Source organism: Antechinus flavipes, chromosome 6 (genome assembly GCF_016432865.1).
Source record: "Antechinus flavipes isolate AdamAnt ecotype Samford, QLD, Australia chromosome 6, AdamAnt_v2, whole genome shotgun sequence".
In the NCBI taxonomy this organism is placed as follows: Eukaryota; Metazoa; Chordata; class Mammalia; order Dasyuromorphia; family Dasyuridae; genus Antechinus; species Antechinus flavipes.
This window is the reverse complement of record NC_067403.1, coordinates 252,885,673-252,913,386: the sequence shown is the minus strand read 5'-3', so window position 1 is coordinate 252,913,386 and position 27,714 is coordinate 252,885,673. Positions and strand designations below refer to the sequence as shown.

The following is a 27,714-nucleotide window of genomic DNA, read 5'->3' as shown; positions in this document are numbered from 1 at the left end:
AGTTTCCTCATGTGTAAAATGAGCTGGAGAAGGAATTGACAATATCTCCACCAAGAAAGTCCCAAATGGAGTCAGGAAGAGTCGGACATGATTGAAAAAATTTCAAACTAGGGCAGCTAGGTGGTGCAGTGGATAGAGCATCAGCCCTGAAGTCAGGAGGACCTGAGTTCAAATGTGATCTCAAACACTTAACACTTCCTAGCTGTGTGACCCTGGGCAAGTCATTTAACTCCAATTGCCAAAGAAAAGAAAAGAAAGGAAGAAAGGAAAGAAAGAAAGAAAGAGAAAGAAAGAAAGAAAGAAAGAAAGAAAGAAAGGAAGGAAGGAGGAAGGAAGGAAGAAGGAAGAAGGAAGGAAGGAAGAAGGAAGGAAGAAGGAAGAAGGAAGGAAGGAAGGAAAAAACCAAACTACTAATGTAGTTTGGTTTCTCCAGTACCTTGGAGAGCAAAGACCAGACAGCTGCTTCCTGGGAAAAAACACCAATCTTTAGATAGTACGAATAATCTTCTGGATTATTATTGTTAGAGGGAGAATAACTGCTGATGCCCGAGGTAGGCCCTGTAGATTCAAGATGTTCACTTACTCCTTTGACCCCTCATGGAAGTCTCATGTGAAAGGTAATGGGGGCGCTCTGCCCAGGGCATACATCTCTTACACCATAGATGAGGAGATGTTGCTAGGGACATGGTGCACCCCACTCTTTCCAGTGCCAGTATGATTGAACTGCAAAGAAATCTTAGAAATGATCGAGTTCTATCCCTTCATTTTTAAAGATGAAGAAACTGAGACCTGAAACAAGTTTACTAATGCATGTGCCCAAGGTCCCATGGCTGGCTTATGGTATCACGGAGACTCAAATTTAGTTCTTTAGAATCCTTGTTCAGTGCTCACAACCTCAGCCATTATCATCTCCATCATCATAATAGGTGCTTCCATCCATTACCATCATCATCGCCCCATCTCTTCCACCATCATCATCCTTCTGCCAACATCACCACTTTGACCACTTTCTTCACTCTTATGGTCTCTCCCACCACCATCATCGCCATTACTATCATCAGTCACCATCCTACCCTCATAACCATGGATAGCTCCCTCCCACCCCCACCATCCCTGCCCTCATCACCATCTCACCAGTACTGCTTCCACCATCACCCTGGCCCTCATTGCCATCCCCAACATCCTCACCGTTTCTTCCCTCGACATCCCCCCATCATCCACACTCTCACCATCTCCATGACCTTTCATGCTCTCCCCAATCCTTTCCCCACCATCGTTCCTGTGGCCACTATTTCTCCCATCACTACCTTTGGTCCTCACCGCCACCGCCACCATCTCTTGTGTGATATATAACTGATCAACTACCCTACCAGGTCACCGGGACAAACCTCCACTGGGCCAAGCAATTCTCCAGTTGTTCAAACTCCTCCTTCCACTAGAAAAATGCCCAGATCCCAATTTAAGAGGAAACACAAGCTTTCCCAGCTGTCCTCGGTCAGGGGTCCAGCAGCTGGAGGCGGCGGCTAGGAAGTGATACTTCCCTCCATTGCCTTAAATCTTGCCCAAAGCCTTCACTGAATCCAATTTTGACAAAGTCCAGATGAATCATCCAGGAACAGAGTAACCCAGAAACAGCCACACGGGGAGATGCCCTCGTCCATTCGTACCATCTTGGGACACGGGCAATGGCTGCATCACCGAAGCCGGTCCCCAGACACTCCCCCAGCCCTGTTGGTGAGTCTGACTCTCTCTAAATAACTGATTGTCCAGAGGAATATTGCCTAAGAGTGACTCCCCCTCCACATGGTCAGAAAGAGAATGAGGGGAGGGATGTTCAGAGTTGCATATAACTCCATCTGTCTCTGGAAAACAAAGTTCTCACACTTGCTCAGGCAGGGGCTGAACCTCCAGGCTACAGGCACACGCCGCCCCCAACCAGCAGCCCAACTTCATCCTCCCTGGTGGGAATCCTGTGTGCCAGGAAACCAGCTTGGTGGGCTCTTGCCCTTTTGAGGAAACTGAGGCCCAATCAGGATTGAATTGGAGATCCTCCCCTCCTCCACCACGTTCTGCCATATCCAGTGCTGCTGATGCATCATCAGAGTCATACAAGTGAATAGCTATCCCCAGCATCCTTCACGCAGCTTCGGGGACATCAACACTTGCCAGTGGGGCCCTTTCATCTGTCAATGTGTCAGCGCGTGTCAGCGTGACAGTGTGTCACATCATTCAGCCTGCCACTGTCCCATCAATGCTCTAGGCCCACCAGGGGCAGCCCACATGGGGACACTGCCATAGCAACCCCTGCCAGCCGCCCCCAGACATCCGCTGGGAAGGCCCCTTTGTGTTCCTACTGAAAAGACTTAGACCTTGAGACTGTTCTCATTGCCCAGCACACTGTGGGGGCTTGCTACAGGTTAATAATCATCATCCTGCTCATACCCCCCCCCAAAAAAAAAATTCATAAAGTACCTACAGAAATGGGTGGAAAACTCTTTGTCTGAGTCTATAATAGCCGCCTGCGGGAAGGGCTGACTCAGTTGAGCCCAAAGCACTGTTCTAGGTAAAGTAGAAAGAGGAAAGAAAACTTCTGTAGTCTTTTGGAAGGAGCTGAATTGCTCTCTGAACAAAGACTCAGGGCAGCCAGAAAAAGGCTGAATATCGCCCTTGCGGGTGCTCGAGGCAATGTCCAAAAGAGAAATAATTATTAAAAAAAAACTTACCTTTCTCCAGCACTTGGAGATCTACACACTTTTTTCTTCTAACTATTCTGTGCAGTCGATGGCCTTGGTATTATTCTCCCCATTTTTCAGATGAGGAAACTAAGGTGAAATGAGGGTAAGGAGAGAGGAAGTGAGACTGGAGCTTTTCCAGCTAGGGAGGGCCAGAGTCAGGGTCTGAATTCACATCTCTTCAAAACCAGGAAATATCTGTTTATGTCTCCTATTTTAAAGTAAAAGGTGAAAGAAAATATTTGGGAAAGAGCCTTCCTTTTGAAGGGGCTACTATATTTTATAGGCATGTTGTATAAGGAAAAGAGGCCATGAGATGAGGGAGTGCAGTAAATTGACACTCTGACATGGTACCCCCATCAGCCTCAGTTTCCGGGGCTCAACTGTAATATGAAGGTGTTTGAGGGGATTCCAGCTCTAGATCTAGGAGCCTGTGGGATCTTGAGGAAGTCAGTCTTCCAAAATCTCAGTTTCCCCATCTGTAAAATAATGAAGCCCTCTGAGGTCCCTTCTGGTCCAGCTCTATGATCTCCTGGAAGTAAGAGATACTTTTTTTTAGGGCATGGATTGGCAAGAGTTGGTCTCCGCTGCCCAGGGATGACTTCCCTGAGTTGATCTGATGGGTAATGCATCTCCGGCCCAAGGAGATTCTAACCAGACGTCAGGACTTATCTCCAATGTGGTTACTGGGATGGAAAAGGGCTGCGGTGGAAGTCTGAGAGCTGCCTTCAAATCCAATTCAGATATCAGCTCAGCCACGTAAGCAGAGGCATGCTTTGACCTATGTGGAGCTCAGTTGTTCCATCTATAAAATGCGAGGATGGAGTAGACTTTCAAGGTCCCTTTCTAGCACATTAATCTTCCTGAGCCTCAGTTTCCCCATGTGTAAAGTGAGATCTTGGAGAACATTCTGGCCAACCCTTGCCTTTAAGAACAGGGAATTCAAATTTGAGAGAGAGAGAGTAACTGAGATGCTCTGGATCACAAAGGCATGGAATTATGGGCTAGAGCACTATCTCCCTCCCTCCCTCCCTGTTCATAGCCAATCAGGTGGTTTGGACTTGGGGACCCTGGCTCAGGTGACAGCTTTCTTTTCACATACTCTGTGGCTCATTAAGTTCCCCAACCCAGTACCCTGGGAATGATTTCAATAATAGTAATTAGATTATAGCTCACGAATCTAAGGGACCCTCCCCAAAAGGAGGGACATAAAGAAAGATACTCAGTGTAAGATATTAATTGGATGTGGGACGGATAATTTATACTTACATCCAAGAAATGCTAAATATAAAAATGTGGGTTGATAGAACAAGATGCTAGCTATTGTAACAAAATGCTGGAAGGTTAATATTATTATATCAGATTATACAAACGTTTTGCAATACGCCAGTCATTTTACATTTCACCTCTGCACTGCACTGTCCAACTCCATTCCAAGTATTTGTTTACTGGCAATGGGCCCAGACTTAGATCAAATCTCATACACTTTCCTGTTCCTCTTTGATTAAAAAAAAAAAAGGAGGGGGAGGGAAGGAGGTGGTTGAGGGGGTGGGATTAAGCTGTTGCTTAACTCACAAATCTCTGAACCTTTTAAAACTCACAAGGTTACCTTCAGGTCTAGTCACAATCATTTCAAGGTTGATTGCTCACCTATTGAGGAAAGGGGAAAAAGGAGGCTAAGGTTGCCATGTGTTCAGGGCCACATGGAAGGGAGTGGGGTTGAGGGGTCCGAACAAGCTGCTCATCTTTCCACTCCACTTACAGGTCAATTCCCATCCTAAATGACTCACAGCCAACACAGCCAGCCTTAAAGATCTCACTCTGTTACCTGGAACAAGGGCAATTCTGGGCAAGCTCAATGGGGAATGGGGGTGGGAAATGAATGACCCTTGTGGCACAAGCAGCAGGTGGAAGAGCTGGGATTTGAATCCAAGTTTTCTGCCTCCAAATCCAACACTCTTTCCACCACATCACAAATTGGCTGAGGCGATATACTAGAAATAGAAATTAGACAGAATTTACTTCTTCAATGCCCTACTATCAATCAAACTACCAAAAATTATTTTATGAAGCTAGAAAAAAATTAAAATGTGAAGAACAAAAGATCAAGAGTATCAACGGAATCTTTTTTTAAAATGTGAAGGCAGTTGAGCTGTACCAAATCTCAAATCATGTTACAGAGCGATAATCATCAAAACAATCTAAGATATAGAGCAATGGATTAGTAGAATCGATTAGGTACACATTATATAGGAGTAAATGACTACAGCAATCTAGTGTTTGATAAACACAAAGATCTCAACTTTGGGGATAAGAACTCACCATCTGACAAAAACTGCTGGGAAAACTGGAAGGCAGTTTGGCAGAAACTAGGTATAGAACAATAACTAGTGCTATATACTAAAATAAAGTCAAAATGGGTACATGATTTAGACATAAAGAAACTAGGGAAGCAAAAATTTTACAGTAAGATCTATGAATAAATGAAAAATGTATGACTAAAGAGATAGAGAGCATTATAGGATGTAAAATATATTTTTGATCACATCAAAATGAAAAAGGACTGCACAAACAAAATCAATGCAGCCAAGGTTAGAAGAAAATAGAAAGTTGGGGAAATTTTTTACTGCAAATTTATCTAAGAGCCTCATTTCTAAAATATGCAGAGAACTGAATCAAGTTTATAATAATACAAGTCATTTCCCAATGGACAAATGGTCTAGGGATATGAACATGAAGTTTTCAAATGAAGAAATCAAAGATACCTATAGTCCTATGAAAAATACTCTAAATCACTATTGATTAGAAAAATACAAATTAAAATAACTCTGAGGTATCATTTTATGTCTATAAGATTGGATATTATGACAGAAAAGGAAAATGGCAAATGTTGGAGAGAGAGTATGTGGGAAAATTGGAAAACAAATACGTAGAATGGTGAATTGATCCGACCACTCTGGAGAACAACTTGGAGCTATGACCAAAGGACTACAAAACTGTACAAAACAGTCTTTGACCCAGTAGTACCATTACTAGGTCTGTATATCAAAGAGATTTAAAAAATAGAAAAGGATCTAGAGGTACAAAAATATTTATGGCAGCTCTTTTTGTGGCAGCAAAGAATTACACATTGAGGAGATTCTGGGGAATGGTTGAACAAGTTGTGGTATATAATTGTGATGGAATACTGTTGTGCTATAAGACACAATGAGTAGTTGGATTTCAGAAAAGCCTGGAAAGACTTACATGAACTGATAAAAAATGAAGTGAGCAGAACCAGGAGAACATTGTACACAGTAACAGCAACAATCTCACTATCCACCTTCAAAAAGAGCCGATGGGGGGCAGCTAGTTGGTGTAGTGGATAGAGCACGCCCTGAAGTCAGTAGTTCAAATCCCATCTCAGACACTTTCTGGATGCAAATCACTCAACCCCAATTGTCTTGGGGGAGATGGGGGGAAGCTTATGAAATCTGAATGAAAATTGAAGCATACTACTTTTTTTCATAATTTTTTTGGTCTGGGATTTTTTTTTTTTTGTTTGTTTTTTGGTCTATATTGTCTTTTGCAATATTGACATAGGTTTGTGTGACTTTACATGTATAACCATATGAAATTGCTTGCTATCTTAGGAAGGGAGAGATGGGAGGAAAAAAGAATTTGAAACTCAAAATTAAAAAAAAGTGTTAGACCTTGTTTTTACATAAAATTGAAAAAAATTGTAAGTGGAAGATGGTGCAGACATGGCTAAACAGTGGTTAGTGTGGAAAAGATCTGGAGATTCTGGTGGACTATGAAATCATAGTGAAATCACTAAGTGGCACTGTGGATGGACCACTGGGGCTGGAATCAAGAAGACCTGAGTTCATATGTAACCTCAGACACTTACTAGATATGGCACCCTGAGCAAATCATTTAATCTTAAGGTGCCTCAGTTTCTTCAACTATAAAATGGGAATAATAGCACCTAATTCCCAGCGTTGTTGTGAGCTCAAATGAGATATTTGCTTTATTATTATAGCTTTTTATTGACAAAACATACACATGGGTAATTATTCAACATTGACCCTTGCAAAACCTTCTGTTCCAACTTTTCCCTTCCTTCTCCCCACTCCCTCCCCCAGATGGCAGGTAGGCCAATACATGTTAAATATGTTAAAGTATACGTTAAATCCAATATATGTATCTTGCTGCACAAGAAAAAAATGAATCTAGAAATAAAAGAAAAAAACCTGAGAAGGAAAACAAAAATGCAAACAAACAATAACAAAAGGAGTGGAAATGCTATGTTGTGGTCCATACTCATTTCCCAGAGTTCTCTCTCTGGGTGTAGCTGATTCTTTTTATTACTGAACAATTAGAACTGGTTTGAATCATCTCATTGTTGAAGAGAGCCACGTCCAGTGAGATTAATATTTATAAAACATTGAACACTATGCTTGGCATATAATAGGGACACGTAGGTGGTGCACAGTGCTCATCTCCTTGAGTTCAAATCCCATCTCATACACTTACTGATTGTATGATCCTGGACAAATCCCTTAATCTTATTTGCCTCAGTTTCCTCATCTGTAAAAACGAACTGGAGAAGAAAGCGGTGAACCACTCCAGTGTCTTTGCCTGGACAAGTCACTTAACCTTATTTGCCTCAGTTTCCTCATCTGTAAAAACAAACTGGAGAAGAAAATGGTGAACCACTCCAGTGTCTGCCAAGAAAATCCAAAATGGATTCATAAAGAATTGAACACGACTAACAACTGGTACACAATAGGCATTTAATAACCGTTTCTTTCCTTCCTGCCTGCCTTTCTCCCTATAAGTTCAATCAATATGAGTCATTACTACACTGTGGCTCCTAAAAAAGCCAATGTGATCTTCAATTGCAATGAGAGAAGACCTGTGTCCAAAATGTGGGAAATATAATCCTACTGTTTTCTGTCCTGATCAAACCTTCTCTCTCCTGTCTCCCTCTCTTCCCTCCCTCCCCCTCTCCCCCTCTCTCCCTCTAATGGGTGAGGAGGACATGGGAGGGGGAGAAAATAAATGTGCGTTAATTGAATTTTTTTTTAATTAAGCAACCCACCGAGCAGAATGGAGTGGACGGCCTCAGGGGGGATGACTTTCACATCACTAGTAGCTGCGAGAGTCTGCACCATTTTGTGGCTTATGGGCCCCCTGGGCAGAGTCTGGCAAAGCGTCTGGCCCCTTCCCAGAATCGCGTTTGAAAAGCACAACCTAAAATACATGGGAGTGCAAAGGGAAACGATCACAGTGGGACACGGTGACCCAGGTGTCTTTCCACAGCCCCCAGGGTGAGGGCCTCTGCGGGAGACGCTTTCCCACAGAGACCCAAGGACCACTCTTTGAGACGGTGTCAGGAAAAGTCTTGCTCCAGAAGTCGGACTCAGTTTCTCACGGGTTCTTCCCGTTCAGAGGTTGTGACCTTGCGAGGTTTTTCAGAAAGAGGGAGCTCAGGCAGCAGCCCCAGTCCATGAGACATGACAAAAGCTCCATCGGAGCTGGAGGGTATAATGGATGATCAGAGAGAGACTGGGACTCGCAGGATGTCAGAGCTGGGAGGAGGGACCTTCGAACATGGACCACCACTCTGGCCTTCAATTTCCTCATCTAAAATGAGGCATTTGAACTAGATCCCTCTGGCCTTAGAGCACAGGTAGGACCCAAGAGACCCCTCAACTTTTTCTTCTCATTGTAAAGGAGAAGGGGAAAGAGGAGGAGAGAGATTTGACCCCAGGTCTCAGGCTGGGTTAGTGGCCCATGCTTGTGTCCAGCCTAGTGGCAGGGAAGGTCCTGGGCCCGATTTTAGCAGGGTCGGATCCCCAAGGGCTGAGCAGATGATGATCGAGTCAAGACAATCGTCTCTGCTATTCCTGTGAAATTTGTCTTTCAGAACACCTCTCCCTTCCTTTAATCCTCGGTCCCACTGGGAGGTCGGACTCATTCTCCAGCTGGATAACCCACAAGCACAGAGAAGGGGACAGATTTGGCAGAAGTCACACAGCATGACACGGACATCAGCTCAGTTCCAATGTGTTGGGGTCACAGGGTGGGATGCTGTTCTAGGGACAGGAAAACGATAACATCTGTCCCCCGGGGCCGGCAATGTCTCATTCTTCCCGATTTCCTCTCTGGACCTGCCCCCTTACCTTCCATTAGCTGGCCAGGTTCAAGACAGGCAGAACTGCCCTTACACCCATCCCTCAACCCCTTGCCCAGCCAGCAACGTCATCTTCCTGTGACACAGCTGCTGATCCTCTGGGCAGAAGCCTACAATGGCTCCCCTGCTAACCTGGCGTTCACGGTCCTCTCAGGCTAGAAGGCGGTGGGATGGGAAGGGCCCAGGAGGGCTCCATCTTGTTTGCTGGGACAGGTTTGCTGCTAGCTGGGTGATCTTGGACAGGTCATTTGACCTCTGTTTTCACATCTTCACTATATAGACATAGATATGTGAATATCTCTAGATAGATAGATGGATGGATGGATGGATGGATGGATCGGGGACTGGTTTAAAGAACAGGTGAGATCATTTATGAAGTAGGAAGAGTTGAAAAGCGGTGTGACGGGATAGGTGGGAAGCTCTCCCATTAGGAAAGCCCGAGTTTCCAGCACTTCCAAAGCTCACTCAGCAGGATGTTGACTCAGTGTCTCAGTCCAGGCTTGAGTTCTCACCAGGAATGTGACGGTCCTCCCTCATTTCAGTCACGTCTGAGTCTCTGTGACCTCACGGGGGGCTTTCTTGACGAAGACCTCGGAGAGGTTGCCATTTCCTTCTCCAGCTCATTTGACAGATGAGGAAACTGAGGCAGACAGGGGGAGTGACCTGCCCAGGGTCACATAGCTAGAAAGTGTCTGAGGTCAGATTTGGATTCAGATCTTCCTGATCCCAGGCCCTGTGTTCTATCCACCGCAGCCACGCCAAGCTGATGTGATTTAGGAGTGAGAAATATCCAGAAACGGCCCCTTGCTGTTAGCTTCCTCAGTCACTGGCTGTGTGGCGGACAAGTCCCTTCATGCCAAGATTATACTCAAGACTTCAGAGTCTTAAGGTGCTGCTGGGTACGGGTGCAGGGAGCTTCCTGGACCCCAGATTCCCTAAAGAAGTTGCTTCTCTTCAGTGTGTGTGGAGCTCTTTAAGATTTGTCCAAGTGGGGCTCACGTAATCACTCGGAGCGGGGCCTTCAGTGCTCTGAGTCCCACGGGCCCCTCGGGCAGGGCAGAAAGGCCTTGCCGCTTTGCGTCCCCTCCCTCTGGCCTGCGTCTCCTCTGCTCTCCCATCTCTGGTCAGAAGGCTCGCTTCCCTGGGGAGGAGATCAGGTATCCGCTGCTCAGGTGTTCTGGAAAGCCGAGTCCTGGGCCAGAGGGAGCTGGGGGACAGCTGAGCCAGCTCTGGGTCCCCGAGGGAGGGCCTGATGATCCAGGGCAAAGGGACGGCCCCTGCAGCTTCTCCTCAAGGTCATCCCCACACAGAGATTTTGATTCAGGAGGCTCGGGTTCAAATTCTGGGTCTGACACCAGTTTGTAGGACCTTAGCCAAGTCACTGTGGGGCTTACTTTCTGCAAAATGGAGATATCTGGACTACTTGGGGGTGGGGAGGGGTCGTTGAAGAGCTCTGTGCAAACTTCAAGGGCCACGGAAACGGGAGCCGTTCTGCCCATTCTGTCCATTCTGTCCCAGTACTCTCTATCGACTAACGTGCTGAAGTGAATTTGAATTGGACTAACAAGTGGATTCTGGGCAGAGCCAGGGGACCAGCGAAAGGAAGAGGGTGGAGGCAGAGGAGTGGGAAGAGCAGCCCGGGGGTACAAGGTCATCCTCCGTCTGATGGAGCCCAATCAGCCTTTCTCCAAAGACTCCAAGAAAATCTTAGTCATGAACCCAAATTGTATTTTGCTTAAAACCCTCCATGTGAAGTGAGAGACTCCCTGGAAAGGTCCTTCTGGCCTCTTTCTCCTGCAGGTTTTGTTTTGGTTTTAGACCCAGATTTATCTGCCTGCTCTTGCTTATTGGCTCTCCTAGTAGATCGGAAGCGAGGAGAGTTTGCGATTTGTCATTGTATTGTTGTTGCCTGGCAGCCTCTGGTGGTTTGTCATCCATTCAATGGAGCCGGGATCCATCCCTCCTGCCCTGGTCCTGTACCCATTGCCCAGGTCCACGTGCTCACCCCAGGGCATCTACCCACTAAGCTGGAGCTGTTTCCCTGCCCTTCGAGGGCCACAGGAGAGAACGCGGCCGAGCCCCTCCCAGCCGCATTTCCCTCTTTGAGGTTCCTTCTCAGACGTTCCAACTTTCGGGCCTTCGGTCGTCCTCCCCGAGGTGCAGAGAGATTCTCCTCCCATGCTGCAGCTGAGTGACTCCTGGGCCAGGGGCGGAGGCTCCCAGACAACACAAAACACGATCCCCGCCCTAGGGAGCCTCCATTCTGCCAAGGGGAACAAGTGGGCAGATGGCCGACCACCGGGGGAGCTTGGGACAGGCTTTCCCTGAGAGAGGGCCGAGCCCTGCTCCGTCGGGGTCTCTAGATGGAAGTGAGGAAGTTTCTGGGCTGGGGGCAGGGCTTGGCAAAGACCCCGGGTGGCAGTGGGTGGAAGGCTGCCCCTTCACGGTGACTGCCAGGGCCAGAGGCGTCCTCCGTCCGGGGACAGAACATTCTGAGGGAGCGCTGGGGCAGAACCCAGCTGGCCGGGCCCTCGGCCCTCCAAGGCCCCCTTCCCCTCCTGCCAGCCTGGGCTCGGGACCAGCCCTGGCCCTGACCTTCATGGAAATTTGTTCTGGGCCCCATCGCCGCCGCCTCCCTTCTCAGGGATCGATCATCAGATCAATGTGACCTTTGCTCCCGGGAAGGACACGATCACCCGCTTGCCTGTGGCCCCTTGAGTCCTGAGTGACATCTGCCGGGCCCAGCCCCCCCCGACACTGTGCTCCCTTGTACCCCTTCACCATGTTCAGTTCTATTAACACAGTGTCCTTTGGCTTTCTCCTGGGCCCCCACAGCCCCCCCCATGTCCGGTTCTATTAACACAGTGTCCTTTGGCTTTCCCCTGGGCCCCCAAGGCGATATCAATTTTGTGTCTAAGCCGTTCCTCCCCAGGAAGCGCCTCGAGGACAGGCCGGGCCCCCAGGAGGGACACAGGGCTCCGGCCGCGGAGGGGACTCGCGGCTGCCCGAAGCAGTGAGCGTAGGCCGGGGGGCGGGCGAGGGAGGGACTGGCTGCGGGCTCCCCTTTCTGTGCCCCCTTCGTCAGGAGCCGATGGCCCCCCTCCCCCCTACTTCTTCTGCTGTTGTCAGCTCCATCTTCCCCACTGGGGGCTGGGGAGGGACCAGGGCCTGGAAGCCCAGAAGGGCAGCGACAGGGCCCCGCCACCCGGCCTCTGGACACCAGATCCTAAGCGCAAACAGGAGAAGCAGGACTGGGCTCCGCGGGCCCAGATCCAGGAAGCAGCGAGCGGGGGCAAGGACCGCAAAACACAAGCAAGCCACTCACCAGTCTGCCTCAGTTTCCTCATCTACAAAATGGGAATAACAGAAGCCGCTTCCCCGGACGGTGTAAGATGCTATTATTGGTGGTAGTAGCAGCAGTAGGGATGGAGGCAGCGTGCGTCTCACAGCATGGCAGGTCCCGGGAGTCACAGGAAGGCCAAAAGCCTGGGGCGCGGGCGCCGGGACCTCACATTCACCTGAGTCTCCACAGACGGCCCGGCTGGGACCGGCGCTGCCGCCCACTTGCTGTGGAGACCCCGGCTCAAATAACTGGATCAGAAGCCATCTCCAAGCCCTGAGCGCCGAGCTCCAGGCCGTGCTGTGCGTGGAAACCTCTGAACCTGGAGACGGCAGAAGCCACGTCAGCTCCAGCACTTAATGGCTCCAGGAGCTGGGATGTCCATTTGTCTGTGCCTCTGTCTCTGTCTCTGTCTCTCTGTGTGTCTCTGTCTCTGTCTCTGTCTCTCTCCATCTCTTTGTTTTTCTCTTGTCCATGTCTCTCCCACGTGTCTTTGTCTCTGTGTGTGTCTCTCTCTCCATCTGTCTTTCTGTCTCTGTCTCTATGTATTTCTGTCTCTGTGTCTCTCTCCATGTGTCTCTGTCTTTGTCTCTGTCTCTGTGTCTATATCTCTGTATGTATCTCTGTCTCGCTCTCCATCTCTGTCTTTTTGTCTGTCTCTCTCTGTGTCTCTCTCCATGTATCTCTGTCTCCGTCTCTGTCTTTTTGTCTGTCTCTCTCTGTGTCTCTGTCTCTGTCTCTGTATATATCTCTCTCCATGTGTCTCTGTCTCTGTGTGTCTGTGTGTGTGTATCTATCTCTGTCTCTGTCTCTGTCTCTGTGTGTCTCTCTCCACATGTGTCTCTGTCTTTGTCTCTGTCTCTGTGTGTCTCTATCTCTGTATGTATCTCTGTCTCCGTCTCTGTCTTTTTGTCTGTCTCTCTCTGTGTCTCTGTCTCTGTCTCTGTGTGTGTCTCTCTCCATGTGTCTCTGTCTCTGTGTGTGTCTTTCTCTCCCATTTAACACTCCTCTTGGTGGAACATTATCTCTTTATTTCCTTAGAAAAGTAGCAGGTAAGGTGCCCTCGGAGGGGTCGGGAGCTGGGAGACCGTGTGCCCGCTCCTCTCCTGCCTGGGCCGGGGAGCGCCTGTGGGCACAGAGAGGGGGCTGCTAGGCCAGGGCACGCGCCCCGCGCCCTGCTTCCGCCCGGGGCTTTCCCGTCTCCCCCTCCTCCAGAGCCGGGAAGCCCCAGCTCCCCTGTGACCAGGGACAGCACGAGGGGCGGGCCGGGCCCTTACCAGCTCAGGACGGGGCGTACAGGGCGGAAAAACCTTGGCTGTGAGGGGTGTCTCTGTAGAAGGGATCCAGGGCCGTCAGGGTTCTGCACGGAGAGAGAAGGTCCAGGAGGACAAGATGGGGGGAGTCCAGAGCTGGAGCTGGGAGAGCCCTCAGAGGGCAGACAGCCCATGCCACCCCATTATACAGATGAGGAAACTGAGGGCCAGAGGGAGGCCGTGACGTGGCCACAGGAAATCAAAGGCAGAGCTGAGGTTTAAACCCAGGTCCTCTCGCTTCAAATGGGCGAGGGCCCGGGGTGTCGAGGAGGCAGGGACTGAGGGCAGACCGGAGGCCCGGGAGCTGGCACAGCCGCGGCCCTCGGCCACCCACCTGGCCACGTGGGGGTGGGATCTGCGAGCAGACTCTGCGGGGCTGTGGTAACTGTCCAGGCTGTGCTGGCTGCTAGGCGGGTTAAGCCCGTAGCCCCCGAGGTGCTGGATTCCTCCTCGGATCCAACTTTCCCGGTCCAGACCCTTCGGAGTATTCTCAAGGTATCTGCGGAAACAAAAGAGCGAGAGCTCCGACATGGCCTGGAACCCGGCGGGGTGCAGGGTGGGGGCCCTTGGGGGATGTGAGGCGGTCACCGAGCCCTCTGAGGCTCTGAGTTTGGGCAGGGCTGAACCCCGTGGTCCCGGAGCCAGAACTGAGGAGCAGGGCTGAACCTCAAGGTCCTGGAGCCAGAACTGAGGGGCAGGGCTGAACCCCGTGGTCCCAGAGCCAGAACTGAGGGGCAGGGCTGAACCCCGTGGTCCCGGAGCCAGAACTGAGGATCAGGGCTGAACCCCGGAGTTCCAGAGCCAGAACTAAGGGGCAGGGCTGAACCCCGTGGTCCCGGAGCCAGAACTGAGGGGCAGGGCTGAACCCCGTGGTCCCGGAGCCAGAACTGAGGATCAGGGCTGAACCCCGGAGTTCCAGAGCCAGAACTGAGGGGCAGGGCTGAACCGCAGAGTCCTGGAGCCAGAACTGAGGGGCAGGGCTGAACCTCGTGGTCCCGGAGCCAGAACTGAGGATCAGGGCTGAACCCTGGAGTTCCAGAGTCAGAACCAAGGGGCAGGGCTGAACCCCAGAGTCCTGGAGCCAGAACTGAGGGGCAGGGCATGGGGCAAATCAGACTCCGCCCCCGGAGCTGGCAAACCCAGGCACTATCCAGGAGGCTCTCATTTCTTCTGGGCAATTTCCCACTTGGGGAGAGCATGACTCCTGGGCTGGACCTTCGGGCTGAGGCTCCAGAGCCGGGGAAGCTGGGAAGGGAAAACCTATAAGGGAACAAACTTCTGATCCGCTCTGGGAAAGTCCCAGCTGAGAGGGGAGCGAGAGGGGCTCCAGAATCCCACTGTCCAATGGCGGGGCAAAATGAGATTCTGAAAGGGCAGTGAACAATGAGGGCCCGAAAAGGCCCCCAGAGAAAGGGGAGAATTGGAACTCAGGGCTTTCTTGAGGCAATGGGGACCCAGGAGTTCCTGGAGGGAGTGGAAGGGGAAGAAGGCTGGAGAGATCCATGCAGTCCCGGGCCCAGCCAGGGCTTCAGATGGGGCAGCTGAGCTCCCCGGCCCATGGAGAAAGCCCGTCTGCTCCAGGCTCTGTCCTTGGGAAATAAGGGGCCTTAAGGAGGCCAGACTCGTTCTGGCTCTCGAGAGCAGGGGCAGAGCCCCGGATGTTCCCCTCGTACCTGGAGGTGCTGCCGCTCACCTTTGGTTGTAGGTGGTCATAAACCTATAATCGGGGTCCGGGGGTCCCCGGTTGTAGCTGGAGTTGTTGCTGGTGTAGCCGGAGGGCTCCTGTGAGGAGAGGGGGGCGGCTGTGAGCCAGGGGGATGGGGAAGGCCCCTCAGCCCGGAGGGAACGAGGGCAGCAGAGCACTCACCTTGGCCCCCAGGAGCTCCCGGCCCAAGAGGGTGTTGTTGCTCTGGGGTGCCCACTGCATGCCCTGGTACTGGCGGTAACTCAGGCTGCTGGGCTCAGAGAGGCCGGGGGGGCCGGCGGGAGGGGTCTGTGGGTCACGGAAAGAACCGGGGATGAGAGTCAGAGGAGGCGGCCCGGGGTGGACAGAGGGGAAGGGCGGGGGCTGGGACAGGGGCCTCTTGTGGAGATCAGGGAGGGAGGGCAAGACAGACAGACAGTGCCACAGGGAGAGGGAGAGAGATACAGGGACAGGGAGGGACAGAGACACAGGAAGAGAGGGAGACAGAGAGACACGGAGGGAGAAAGAGAGAAACGGGGACAAACAGACAGAGACACAGAGAGACACAGAGACAGAGACAAAGAGAGGCAGACAGATAGTAACATGGGGAAAGGGAGAGAAATACAAGAACAGAGACAAAAACACACACAGAGGGAGAGACAGACATGGAGGGAGAAAGAGAAACAGGGACAGACAAAGAGAGACAGACAGACACAGAGGGAGAGATACAGGGACAGAGACAGAGACACACAAAGAAAGAGAGATACAGGGACAGAGACAAACAGAGACAGAGACACAGAGAAAGAGAGATACAGGGGCAGAGACAAAGAGAGGCAGACAGGGACACAGGGAGATGGAGAGAGAGACTGAGACAGAGGGAGAAAGAGAAACAGGAACAGGTACACACAGGGACAGACCAATGAGGGAGAGAGATACAGGGGCAGAAAGAGATGGAGACACAGAGGGAGAGAGATACAGGGGCAGAAAGAGATGGAGACACAGAGGGAGAGAGATACAGGGGCAGAAAGAGATGGAGACACAGAGGGAGAGAGATACAGGGGCAGAAAGAGATGGAGACACAGAGGGAGAGAGATACAGGGGCAGAAAGAGATGGAGACACAGAGGGAGAGAGATACAGGGCTAGAAAGAGATGGAGACACAGAGGAAGAGAGATACAGGGGCAGAAAGAGATGGAGACACAGAGGGAGAGAGATACAGGGGCAGAGAGAGATGGAGACACAGAGGGAGAGAGATACAGGGGCAGAGAGAGATGGAGACACAGAGGGAGAGAGATACAGGGGCAGAAAGAGATGGAGACACAGAGGGAGAGAGATACAGGGGCAGAGAGAGATGGAGACACAGAGGGAGAGAGATACAGGGGCAGAGAGAGATGGAGACACAGGGAGAGAGATACAGGGGCAGAGAGAGATGGAGACACAGAGGGAGAGAGATACAGGGGCAGAGAGAGATGGAGACACAGAGGGAGAGAGATACAGGGGCAGAGAGAGATGGAGACACAGAGGGAGAGAGATACAGGGGCAGAGAGAGATGGAGACACAGAGGGAGAGAGATACAGGGGCAGAGAGAGGCAGAGGCTGAGGCCTCTCAGAGAAGTGAGATCCTGGTAGAAAGACAGGAGTGCACTGGGGGTGACTAAGCCCCCTGAGGGCAGGGTCTGCCTCCTTTGGTCTTTGCATCAGCCCAGTGCCCCCCACTCATACATTCAGTGCTTGTTAACTGGTGGGTCAAAGGGGGATAGGAAAGAAGCAAGAGAGAGAAGAGCAAGGGAGGAGCAGGCAGGGAGGAGGGAGGAGCAAACAGGGAGGAGGAGGAGCAGGCAGGGAGGAGGGAGGAGCAAACAGGGAGGAGGGAGGAGCAGGCAGGGAAGAGGGAGGAGCAAACAGGGAGGAGGGAGGAGCAGGCAAGGAAGAGGGAGGTGTGGTCAAACGGCACCGGCGTCCCTAATGATAACTAGCATTTGTGTGGCCCTGGAGGTTTGCAAAGCACTTGAGGAACTCTCTCTTCTGGCCGCGGCCCCGCCTTGGGGAGGGGGGCGCAGTCCCTGCAGGGCCACGGCGGCCCCTGGATCTGTCCATGGTGGCGTCCAGCTGCCCCGCAGTCAGAGGGAAGGGGCGGGAGGGGGAGCCGGGGCGGAGCTGAGCAAAGGCAGGGGGCGGGGCCTCCGGCCCCTCCCGTCCCTCCCAGGGGCCGCCTACCGTAGGCAGGTGCTTCTCTTTGGCCCGGCTGAAGCCCGACTCTCTCTCGGAACCTTTGGCCAGCACCGGCAAATACTCATCCCCCTGGAGGCGGAGGAGAAGCCCGGGAGCTTGGCGCTCCGCCGCCCCCTCCCCATTGGGCAACCCCCCTCCCAGGGCTCCGACCCCAGCTCCCCCCATCTCTCAGGGTCCTCCAGGAGCGGGGGCAGCTTCCCGGTCACTTCCCGTGCTCCCCCTCCCCCCGACCCCGGCCCCCTTCTTCCCCTCCCTTCTTACGTGCGGGGTGGCCATGGGGACGTAATCTGACCTGGTGGTGCTTCTGCCCGGAGGAGGCAGCTGAAAGAGAGGCCCAGGGGCGGGACCCGAGTCACCCTCACCCAGCACAAGCTCCTGCGGGGGGGGGGGGGGGGAGAGAGGAGGGGAGGGATGCTGCATGTTCCCCCGCCCCTCCCCCCGCTTCCCAGGGGCGCCCAGCCCGGTGCCGGGCCCGGTCCGCTCCCTCCCAGAGGCTCCTCTGTCCTGCTCCGGGCCAGGGACCCAAAGAACGGTGCGGACTTTCTGTCCTCAGGTGGCTCAATCCTGTGGCGAAGCAGCAGCGCAGGACACAGACTCCCCGCCCAGTCATTAAACAGAAGCTGGGCTAAGTTTGGGAAATCTGAGGCTGGCGGGTCCTGCCCCTGAAGGCGTCCGTGTGGAGGGGGCCGGCCCGGGGCTGCTGGGGAAGGATCCTGGGTAAAGTCCCGGCCCTGGCCCCAGGTTCTGCCGGCTACTGATCAGGCGCTTCCTGCTTCTGCGGAGAGTTCTCCCGGGCCCCTTGGGGAGGGCCCACGGCAGAGTGAGAATGGACGTCAGACCCCAGTCCCACATCCTTCCCTGGCAGAGGAAGGAGCCCAGTCCCACAGCGGGGGAGGGGTGTCGGACCTGGGACCGCATCCCCTGCCCTCCCCCGCCCACCCAAGAGTGGTAGAAAGGCCGGTCCCCTGCGGAGGGGCAGCCAGCCAGTCTTCGGGCGCAGGCTGGGGAGGGGGAGTAGCCTGTGCCAGGGAGGCCCCTCTGGGAGCTGGGGCAGCAATGGGGCCATAAAGCGCTGGCGATCCTGGATAACTCACGGGATCTCCAGGGAAGGGCTGGAAGGCCAGGGGACTCTTGATGGCCTGCTCCGTAAAGCCCGACTCCTCCTTGGCACCGATCGTTTTCTTCTGGAGGAAATCTGGAAAGGATTCAGGAGTGTGGGAAGCACCCAGGGGCACGCCACCGGCCCGTGGCCACAAGGGCTTTGTCTGCAGGACTTCCAGGTGGGCCGCAGCCCCCCCAACCCAAACTGGGGACTCGGGGTGGGCAGGGGACCATCTGACCCTATCGAGAGCCTTTCTGGGGAAACAGAATGGCTCCAGAGCCTTTCCTGGGCTCCACAGCCTCCATCCTCTCAGCTGAGAGACAGATGTGGGTCTCTATTGGGATTTGGGGAGGCTCAGAGTGGGAAGAGAGGCCCAGGGCCACACAGCAACCCCTGGACTACAGCCCGGACCCTCGTCCCCCTCAGGATCCCTCCCAGCCCCGGCCAGGCTGCCCGGCCTCCACCTTCAGGACAGGGAGCCCACTGCCTGGTTTATCTCCAGTGTGGATGGCGAGTGAGGAGGACGGCAGGGCCTGAGCTCCGGGGGCAGGGGACGGCCGCCTCTCCCTGCTGCCTACCTGGAGGGCCGGAGATATCATGACGGTACTTGGAGTTGTACTCAGAGGCAAATCTGGGACCCTGAAGCACAAAGGAAAAGAGTTGGTGGGGGGCACTGATTGCGAAAGGCTTCCAACCCGCCCGTGATTCTCCGGCTCAGCCCTTGCTCTCTTCCCACTCCTCCAACTAGAGCAGAAAGCAGATTATTAAGCCCAGGCTGGGGATCCTCCATCTCCCCATTCCACAAAACACTCCCTTCGCTCCCAAGCACCACAGTTCCCTAAAACTCCACTATTCGAGATTTATTTCTTTGCTTGAGGGTCAGGCTCCTTTGGAAGCCGCGGTGATGGCTGGTGGTCACTGCTACGTGGGTTACACTACGCTTTCCAGCCTTTCCCAGCTCACTGGGAGCGGGGGGGGGGGGGTGCTAACAGTCCAATCTATACTTTCCCGACACATAGGAGGGGGCGCTGCCCCGTGATCCACCATCCCAGGCCGGGCCCACACATCATAGAACTTAAATATGGAAGGGACATCCCAGGTCACCGACTTCTCTTTTACAGAGGCCGGAGCGGGGATCGCTCAGTAACAGAATCCACTTCAAACAGCAGCTCCTGGTGTGAAATTCCGTTGGGCCGGGAAACCCCTTAAGAAATCCCCAAAGTCCTAAAAAAGCCACCTTTGCATCCTCATCACTGTTGATGGGAATAACAGTGAGCATTTACTGAATGGTTCACGTAGCTCATCTGATCCTCACATCCCTTTTGATCCTGAGAAGCAGATGACCTGATATCCCCACTTTATAGATGAGAAAACTGAGGCTTAGAGGGCTTACAGGAGTGAGGTGACTTGTTCGGACTGGAAGTCCTGACCGGACTGTGCCGGCCTGGCAGAAGAGTCAGGCCGCCACCCGCTGCCTGTTTCCATGGTGAGGGCCACCCCTCTCCCTCCCCATTGGGACCCAGGAGCTGCTGCTAGGCAGCCTTGGCTCTTTAGCTCCCCCTGCCCTGCCCGGATGGGGCCCCCAGCCCCCAACTCACATAGCGGTAGTTCTCTGTATCAGGACTCCCCTTGGCCACGGACGGGTGGAGGACGGGCACGGTCTTGGGCTCCAATCCTATGGCGGCCTGGGGGCCGTGATCCTGGGTGTTGAAATGAACCCTCTTGGCCTGGGGGAAGGCAAAGGACCCGCAGGTGGGCGGAGCTCAGCCAGGTCACCTCGTGGCCCACTCTCTAGGACGTGAGAAGTGGGCCAGCCCCCACAGGCCCTTCCCAGCTTGGGTCCCAGAACCCTGAGTGAGACCTCGGGATCCCGGGAGAGCCCCCAAGGAAGGACAACAGTCTGGGGAATTGTCTCCCGATCAGCCAGGGAGGTCATCTTGATCCCTTGGAATCCCTGGGGGTTTCCAGCTTCCATGATTGGGTCTGGACAGTTCCCCCTTGGGATATCTGGCCCCAGCGGGGCCCCTTCTCCCCCAACCAATACTCATGTTCCCGATACTCCCCAGCCTCGTATTTTTCCCCTTCTGTCATGCTCCCTTCATCTCATGCTGTTAACAAACTCCCTTTTTAGTTGTCTGCACCCAGGAACCATTGGGATCTGTTTGATTTGCTCTATGCTGTTTCCCTGCCTTTGCGGCAAGGCCGGTCCTCCCTTCACATCTCCCTTCACCATAGCAGGACTAGGAGGTCTCAGGAAGTCCTCGAGGGCTCACCTCTTTGGAGGGGGGACATGAGTGGGCTTTATCACGAGCACAGCTGTAGCCAGGTTGGTACAGGCTCCGGGGCAGAGGGTACCGGCTATCTGGCAGCTCCACTGGCCGGTAGCTCTGAGGAAAGACCGTCTGATCCTTATCCTTCATTTGTTCTCTGTGGCAGGGGGGAGAGAGCCAGGGAGCTCTTGGAGATCATGGGCAATAAGCAACGGGGGTAGGGGAGTACCCCAGGGGGTGAGGAGTTAGTTCAGATAACCCCCCATGGGCAACATGTACTCTAGAAAAGCTCCAACTCGAGTCCTCCATTTCCCAAGGCTCCCAACCCAAGTTCTCCGCTTCCCAAGAAGCTCCTGCCCCAAGTCCTCCACTTCCCAAGGCTCCCACCCCGAGTCCTCCACTTCCCAAGCAGCTCCTGCCCCAAGTCCTCTACTTCCCAAGGCTCCCACCCTGAGTCCTCCACTTCCCAAGAAGTTCCCATCCAGAGTCCTCCACTTCCCAAGGCTCCCAACCCGAGTCCTCCACTTCCCAAGCAGCTCCTGCCCCAAGTCCTCCAATTCCCAAGGCTCCCCCCCCAAGTCCTCCACTTCCCAAGGCTCCCCCGCCCTGAGTCCTCCACTTCCCAAGGCTCCCACCCCGAGTCCTCCACTTCCCAAGAAGCTCCTGCCCAGAGTCCTCCACTTCCCAAGGCTCCCTCCCCGCCACGTGACCCGGAACAAGCTGACAGTGGATTGGGGTGAGATGTCCGGTCTGGCGCAGGGTGACTGCTCAGCGTGGGTAGATGCGGCAGAAGTGGGGCGAAGAGAATGCCCTCCCCAGCCTGAGGTGGTGAGACCTACCCTGGAACCCGCTCCTCCTGCTTCCCCAGACCCTGAGGGGAAAGTATCTGCTCCAACCCCAGGGACTGGCGCAGTAGGTATTTAATAAGTGCTTAACTAGTTGATGGGGCCCGGAATATCATCCTGCAGGAATATTTCCAGAGTGCCTGAAAGCATATGCTCTGTCCATTCTCTCCCAGGAGCTGGATAAGCACCCCGCCACAGGGGCTGTTCTCCCCATTTTCCAGGTGAAGAAATGGGGGTTTGGAGAAAAGAGTGACTGTCTATAGGTAACGGCAGCATCTGGGACAGGGCCCTAACTCAACAATCAATCAATATTTATTAGGCACTTATGCCCGACTCTGGGTTAAGCACTGAAGATGTAAAAAGGCAAAAAACATTTCTTGGGCAGCTCAGTGGTGCAGTGGACAGAGCACCGGAATTTTCAGGAGGACTTGAATTCAAATTCAGCCTCAGACACTTGACACTTACTAGTTGTGTGGCCCTGGGCAGCCACTTAACCTCAATTGCCTCGCCAAAAAAACCCCCAAAAGCCATTGAGAAGCTTTCACTCCTGTAGGGGCACCCACTAAGAAGCAAATCTAGGTCTTTTCTGACTCCCAAGTCCAAGGCCCTTGGAGGTCATCGAGTCTGACCTCGAGTCCGAGGCCCTTGGAGGTCACTGAGTCTGACCCCGAGTCCGAGGCCCTTGGAGGTCACTGAGTCTGACCCCGAGTCCGAGGCCCTTGGAGGTCACTGAGTCTGACCCCGAGTCCGAGGCCCTTGGAGGTCACTGAGTCTGACCCCTCTGTTGTCCAGATGGAGAAACCCACCCTCAGACCGCCTACAGTCCCATAATGAGCCTCGGCAGGGAACCCCGATGTCCGAGGCAGAGAGGACGAACGGGGGGAGGCGACGAAGGCCTACCCCGCAGCAGCATTGTCCAGGGAATCCAGGGTGTCCAGGCTGGGCTGATAGCTGACTATGGGTCGGTAATTCGACTGGTAACCAGTGCCCTTGTGCTGAGAAACTTGGGGCTTGAAACCCTCCCGGCCTGCCGGAGAGAAGAGCCGTCAGAACCCTGTGGGGGCAGCAGTGGGGGAGGAAGGGGCTCCTGGGAGCCAGGGCCCAGAGGATAGGAGTGGATCTCGGGCCTGGTGCCTGTGCCACGGGGAGAGGGCTGTTGGGATAGGGGGTACTGGGGGCACTGGGGAGCACCGGGGGGTACTGGGGGGCACTGGGGAGCCACTGCAGAGAGGGTGACCAGAGCGAGCTCCCTGAGGGGCGGGAGGCCGTCCTTGTCGCCCCTGCCTTCGGCCACGCCTCCATTCTGAGGCTGGCCAGGCGGGAGCCACCCAAGAGCAGCGCCTTGGTCCGTCTCACTGGAAGAGCAGCCCAAGACCTCAACCTGCTGGGCCACACGTGTGGGACTTGGGTTCTTGCTTGGCCATTGTCCACCCCGTGGGGAGCAGGGATGGGCCAGCTTTATTCAGGTCAGACAAAGATACGTTTTCTTGGAGCCACTTGCTAGGGCAGCTCGGGGGGGACTTTTCCTGAGTCCCACTGCAGCCTCAGACACCACTGGCCGTGTGTCCCCGGGCGAGTCCCTTCACCCTGTCTGCCTCAGTTTCCTCCTCTGGGACATGGGCTGGAGAAGGAAATGGCAGGATCTCTGCCCCCAAACCCCAATGGGAGCGCAAAGTGTTGGACCTGACTGAATGACTCAACGACACTTGTGGGAGTGACTGTGCCCACTTGGAAGCACGTAATTCAATAAACCCCAGAAGCTCCCTCTTCCTTTGCAGAGGAGGGGCTGGAGGGAGAATGCTGGAGATGGCGGCTCGATCAATTAGTTCGTTAGTTTTGTTGAATTGATTTTTCCTCTCGTTTTTCTTCTGGGAGTGGGAAGGGAGATAATGGAAAACAAAAGCTATTTATATATATAATTAAATAAAATAAAAACTATTTTAAAAAGCAACCTCAGATTTGGCTTAAGGTGGCCTTGGTTCTGACCTCGTCCCTGGAAATCCCGCACGTGACCGTCACAGACAAGGGCCACGAAGGTCCCACCGGTCCCTGTGAGCTACTGTGACCAGCCAGGCCAGTGTGGGTGAGCGATGGGGAGTCCGTGGGTCGGAGTAATTAGGGCCGGGGGGCACGTGAGAGGGTCCTCTGTGTAAGGTGACAAGGGGCGGTTTTGGGAGCTGGAAAGGTCGGTGTGATGAGGCTCACCAGGACAGGACATGGGCCGCGAGAGCACTCCGAGGCTACTGAGGGCCAGAGGTTAAGAGCCGAGAGAGACCAGGTTCTGCTACAGCCACGTGAGCAGCCACGGCAAGAGCCAGGATTCCCACCCAGGCCCTGACCCTAAATCCAGCCCCCCTCCCACTTGGACAAACGTGGCTGCTCCGACTCTCAGTGTAAGGGTTTGGGGGCGATGACACGCCTATGTTCTGAAGTTCAGCCTGATGCAAGCAGGGGGACAATGGGACGGGGTTAAGGGGATAGGGATGGCCCCCTTTCCGCTGCCCCTTCCATCAAGTGCCCTGTGCCCTGGGGGAGAACGGAGGGATGGGGACATGGGGGAGTCCGGCCAGGGCCCCTTACTGTAGGCTGTGCAGTAGCTGGTGGCATAAAATTTCAGGGGGTCTGCACAGCCCCCCGAACTCATCTTCACATAAGGGGAAACAACACCTAGGGGCAGTTTGCCCATCATGTTGGCGGCAGGAAACGAGCACCACGTCCACCTGGGAAATAGGGACACATGGAAGAGATATCAATAGTCAGCACTAGCTTTGCATGATTAGATAAACTAGTAAAGGGGGAGAAGAGAGAAAGGGGGACAGACAGAGACAGAGAGAGGGAAGGAGGAAGGAAAAGAGGGAGGGGAGAGAGAGAGAATAGAGAGAGACAAAGAAAGAGAGACAGAGACAGAGATAGACAGAGACAGAGACAGAAACAGAGATAGAGACAGAGAGAAGAAAAAGGGAGGGAGGAAGAGGAAGAAGGAGAGAATGTAAAAGAGAATGAGAGAATGTATGAGAGAGACAGAGATGGAGAGAAAAAGAGAGAGAGACAGAGAGAAAGAGATACAGAAAGAGAGACAGAGACAGAGAGAGACAGGGAGACAGAGAGACAGAGACAGAGAGAGAGAGAGAAAGAGAGAGAGAGAGAGAGAAAGGAAGGAAAGAATGTGAAAGAGAATGAGACACAATGTGAGGCAGATAAATGTGAGACCCACATTTCATAAATGTGAGACAGAGATAAACAGACAGAGATATTCTGGAATCCTTTAGCGATCACCCACCTCGACCTCCCTGCTTTCCCTCACCGCCCACATGCCATCTCCCACCTCTGCACTTTTGCCCTGGCAGTTCCTAATGCCTGGAATGCATTGCATCCCCTCTCTCCCTTAGAATTTCTAATTTCCTTCAAAATTCTGCTCAAGTTTGACTGCAATAAAATCCTTTCTGGATCGCCCGGCAGCCAGTGCCCTCTTCCTCCCCGCCTCCTCCCAAAATGACCTTTGATATTACACATATTCGTTTCTGGACGTGTCGTCTCTCCTGGTCAAATGTAAGTCTCTTGAGGACAGGGATTCCCCCCCCCCCGGTCTGGTCCAGTGTGTGGCACCCGAGGCACCTGCCGGCTGGCAGCAGGGGATACTGAGGCCCAGAGAGCAGCCGGGCAGGGGCTGTGTCCTGGTTTTCTTTTCATCCCCAGTGCTTAGCACTGGCACAGTCGGTACTTCATCAAGGCTTCTTCGTTCGGTCTGATCTCTGATTCCAAGTCCAGGGCAGGAGGGTCCCCTCGACCAACACCCCGCACCTGAAGTCAGCAGAGACTCAGATTTGAATCTTACCAGACTGACCAGCCGTGAGCCCGGGTGTGTCATTTCATGATCTGTGCCTCAGTTTTCTCAATCGTAAAATGGGAGTAATCCTGCCTGAACTGGATCCCTCCCAGGGTCCTCATCTGCAAAGATGGCTCTGGGTGAAAAGGACCTGGGTTCCAATCTTGCCTTTGACACTTTCTACCCTTGACTTTGACTTTGGGCAAGTTATTTGGTCTCTCTGGGCAGGAATCTCCACATGTAACAAAGGGAGCGGAACATCAACTTCCATGGACTTGGCTCTTTCAATTCAGACCAATTCCCATAGATTTGGGATGAAGAGAACCATCTACATCCAGACAAAGGACTATGGGAACTGAATGTGGATCACAACATAGCATTTTCACCACTTTTGTTGTCTTTTGCCCGCTTTTTTTCTCATTTTTTTCTCTTTTAATCTTATTTTTCTTGTGCAGCAATATAATTGTGGAAATAGGCCTAGAAGAATGGCCCATGTTTAACCTCTATTGGATTACTTGCTATCTAGGAGAGGAGGGAGGGAGAAAAAATGGGAACGTAGGATTTTGAATGTTGAGAACTATCTTTGCATGTATTTTTTAAATAAAAAGCTATTCATAAAAAAAAATAGAAAAAACTATAAGGGGAGGGAGAGAGGAGAACAGATGGCTTCCGATGTACTTTTCAAGTCCAAATCTATGACCCTCCCTTATGAGATTATCAGTGAAGATCAAATGGAAAAAGAAAATCTGTGCTTAACAAATGCTTATTCCTTATCCTTATAGATATCTGTAAAATCCTCTATTACAATAAATCCCTTGGAATTCCCCATTAGTCTTAGAACTGGCTCAGCCTTTTTTTTTCCCCCTCCTAATTGTTTCCTCCAGGGGGGTTAGTACAGTGCTTTCTTTGCAACTAGAAGGTGCTTAATAAATGCTTGGTTCATTTACTCACGCTCCGGCCTAGCTAAATGGATGGTGGCCGTTAGCACTAATTTTCATTGGTCTTCCTTGGATTCCCTCTTTGTGGTAATCCCGGGCTCTGGAAGGTTTTGCCCCCCATAACCAGCAGGTTCTTTTACCCAGAATCCCCAAGTCAGAATTTAGAGGCAGACGGCGTCCGCAGTCCAGGGAAGGAGCCATCTGGGGAACCGCAGGAGGTTATACCACCCAAAGCCTGGGCGCCTCCTAAGGACCCATACAATGGCAGAGCCTCGAAGAGGGAACACAACTGGACTACAGAACTCCCCAAAGGAGTGTCCTCAGACTGCCCTGTTAGGAAAGCACGGTGGTTTTCTCCCTATTTGAACGAACACTCGGAGAGGCAAGATAACATGGCCCCCAATCACAAGCCCGGTTAAGGTAGCCCTGGAACCCGGGTCTCCAAAGGGATCCTCAAGACCCCAGACCCAGAGTTCCCTGTAATTTCTGCCTTTATTTCTCCACTATGTCATGTCTTCTCCCCTTTCTGTTGTGAGGGTAGGGCTGCCTCTGCTCACGTAGCCACCCAGAACTCGAGCTCATTTCAGACTGGTTGAACCCAAGGATGGAGTGAGTGGCAGGGGGAGCTGCCTGCCTTGCAGGGACTCTAGCTCGAAGGCACTTTCCTGTCAGCCTCTGGGGTTTCCTGGGGCCTTCCCTCAGGCTTCTTGCTGGGGATACTCCACGGGAGGCGGAGCCAGGCCCATTGTCTTACCTGTGTTTCGTGGCTCTGAGTGACAGGGACAGGGACACCCGGGAGGAGCCCGAGAGTCAGGGGAAAGGAGCTGCCTTTAGCGGAAGCCGCAGCGAACTGGCTGGCCCCTCCCTAGAGGCACTGGAAGGCTGGGCTTGAAAAGCGACAATCGGTTGCTGGGCAACGGCTGCTTAGCAACCAGCTTCCAAACACCTTGGGAATCAGCTTCCCCTGGGGTCCAGTGTGCAGAGAGAATGGAGGGATACAGATGGGCAGGGGTTTTGCAGACCCGGGAGACTCACATCCGCCTCTGGACGTTTCAATTCAATCCAGCAAACTCAATTCACTTAATTCATTTCATTAATCACCTACTATAAGTAAAGTCTTGGACCGGAGCTGGAGAGAGAAAGCAAACTTGAGCTTTCTCTCTCAACAGCATCTTATTTTTCCAAACACATGTAAAGACAGTGTTCGGTATTCGTCTTGGTAATTTCCCTCCCTTCTTTCCTTACCTCCCCCCTC

The 27,714-nt window shown here is 52.9% G+C and overlaps 1 protein-coding gene across 2 annotated transcripts; it reads right to left on the bottom strand.

The window, feature by feature from the left end:
* Positions 1-13,260: 13,260 nt before the first annotated feature.
* PPP1R32 (protein phosphatase 1 regulatory subunit 32) lies at positions 13,261-27,350 on the bottom strand. Of its 2 annotated transcripts, none has more exons than XM_051965330.1 (14): positions 27,214-27,350; positions 24,276-24,415; positions 22,596-22,722; positions 20,854-21,007; positions 20,179-20,280; positions 19,159-19,219; positions 18,573-18,673; positions 17,740-17,799; positions 17,464-17,547; positions 15,431-15,556; positions 15,257-15,345; positions 13,898-14,062; positions 13,528-13,610; positions 13,261-13,376 (listed from the first exon to the last, which is right to left on the bottom strand). In XM_051965330.1, the coding sequence occupies exons 2-13, from the start codon at positions 24,382-24,384 to the stop codon at positions 13,532-13,534; spliced, it is 1,257 nt and encodes a 418-aa protein (XP_051821290.1). In that variant the 5' UTR covers positions 24,385-24,415; positions 27,214-27,350; the 3' UTR covers positions 13,261-13,376; positions 13,528-13,531. The 2 variants fall into 2 exon arrangements, with proteins under 2 accessions (XP_051821290.1, XP_051821289.1); XM_051965329.1 differs by having other exon boundaries at positions 20,179-20,307; positions 27,214-27,349.
* Positions 27,351-27,714: the final 364 nt, after the last annotated feature.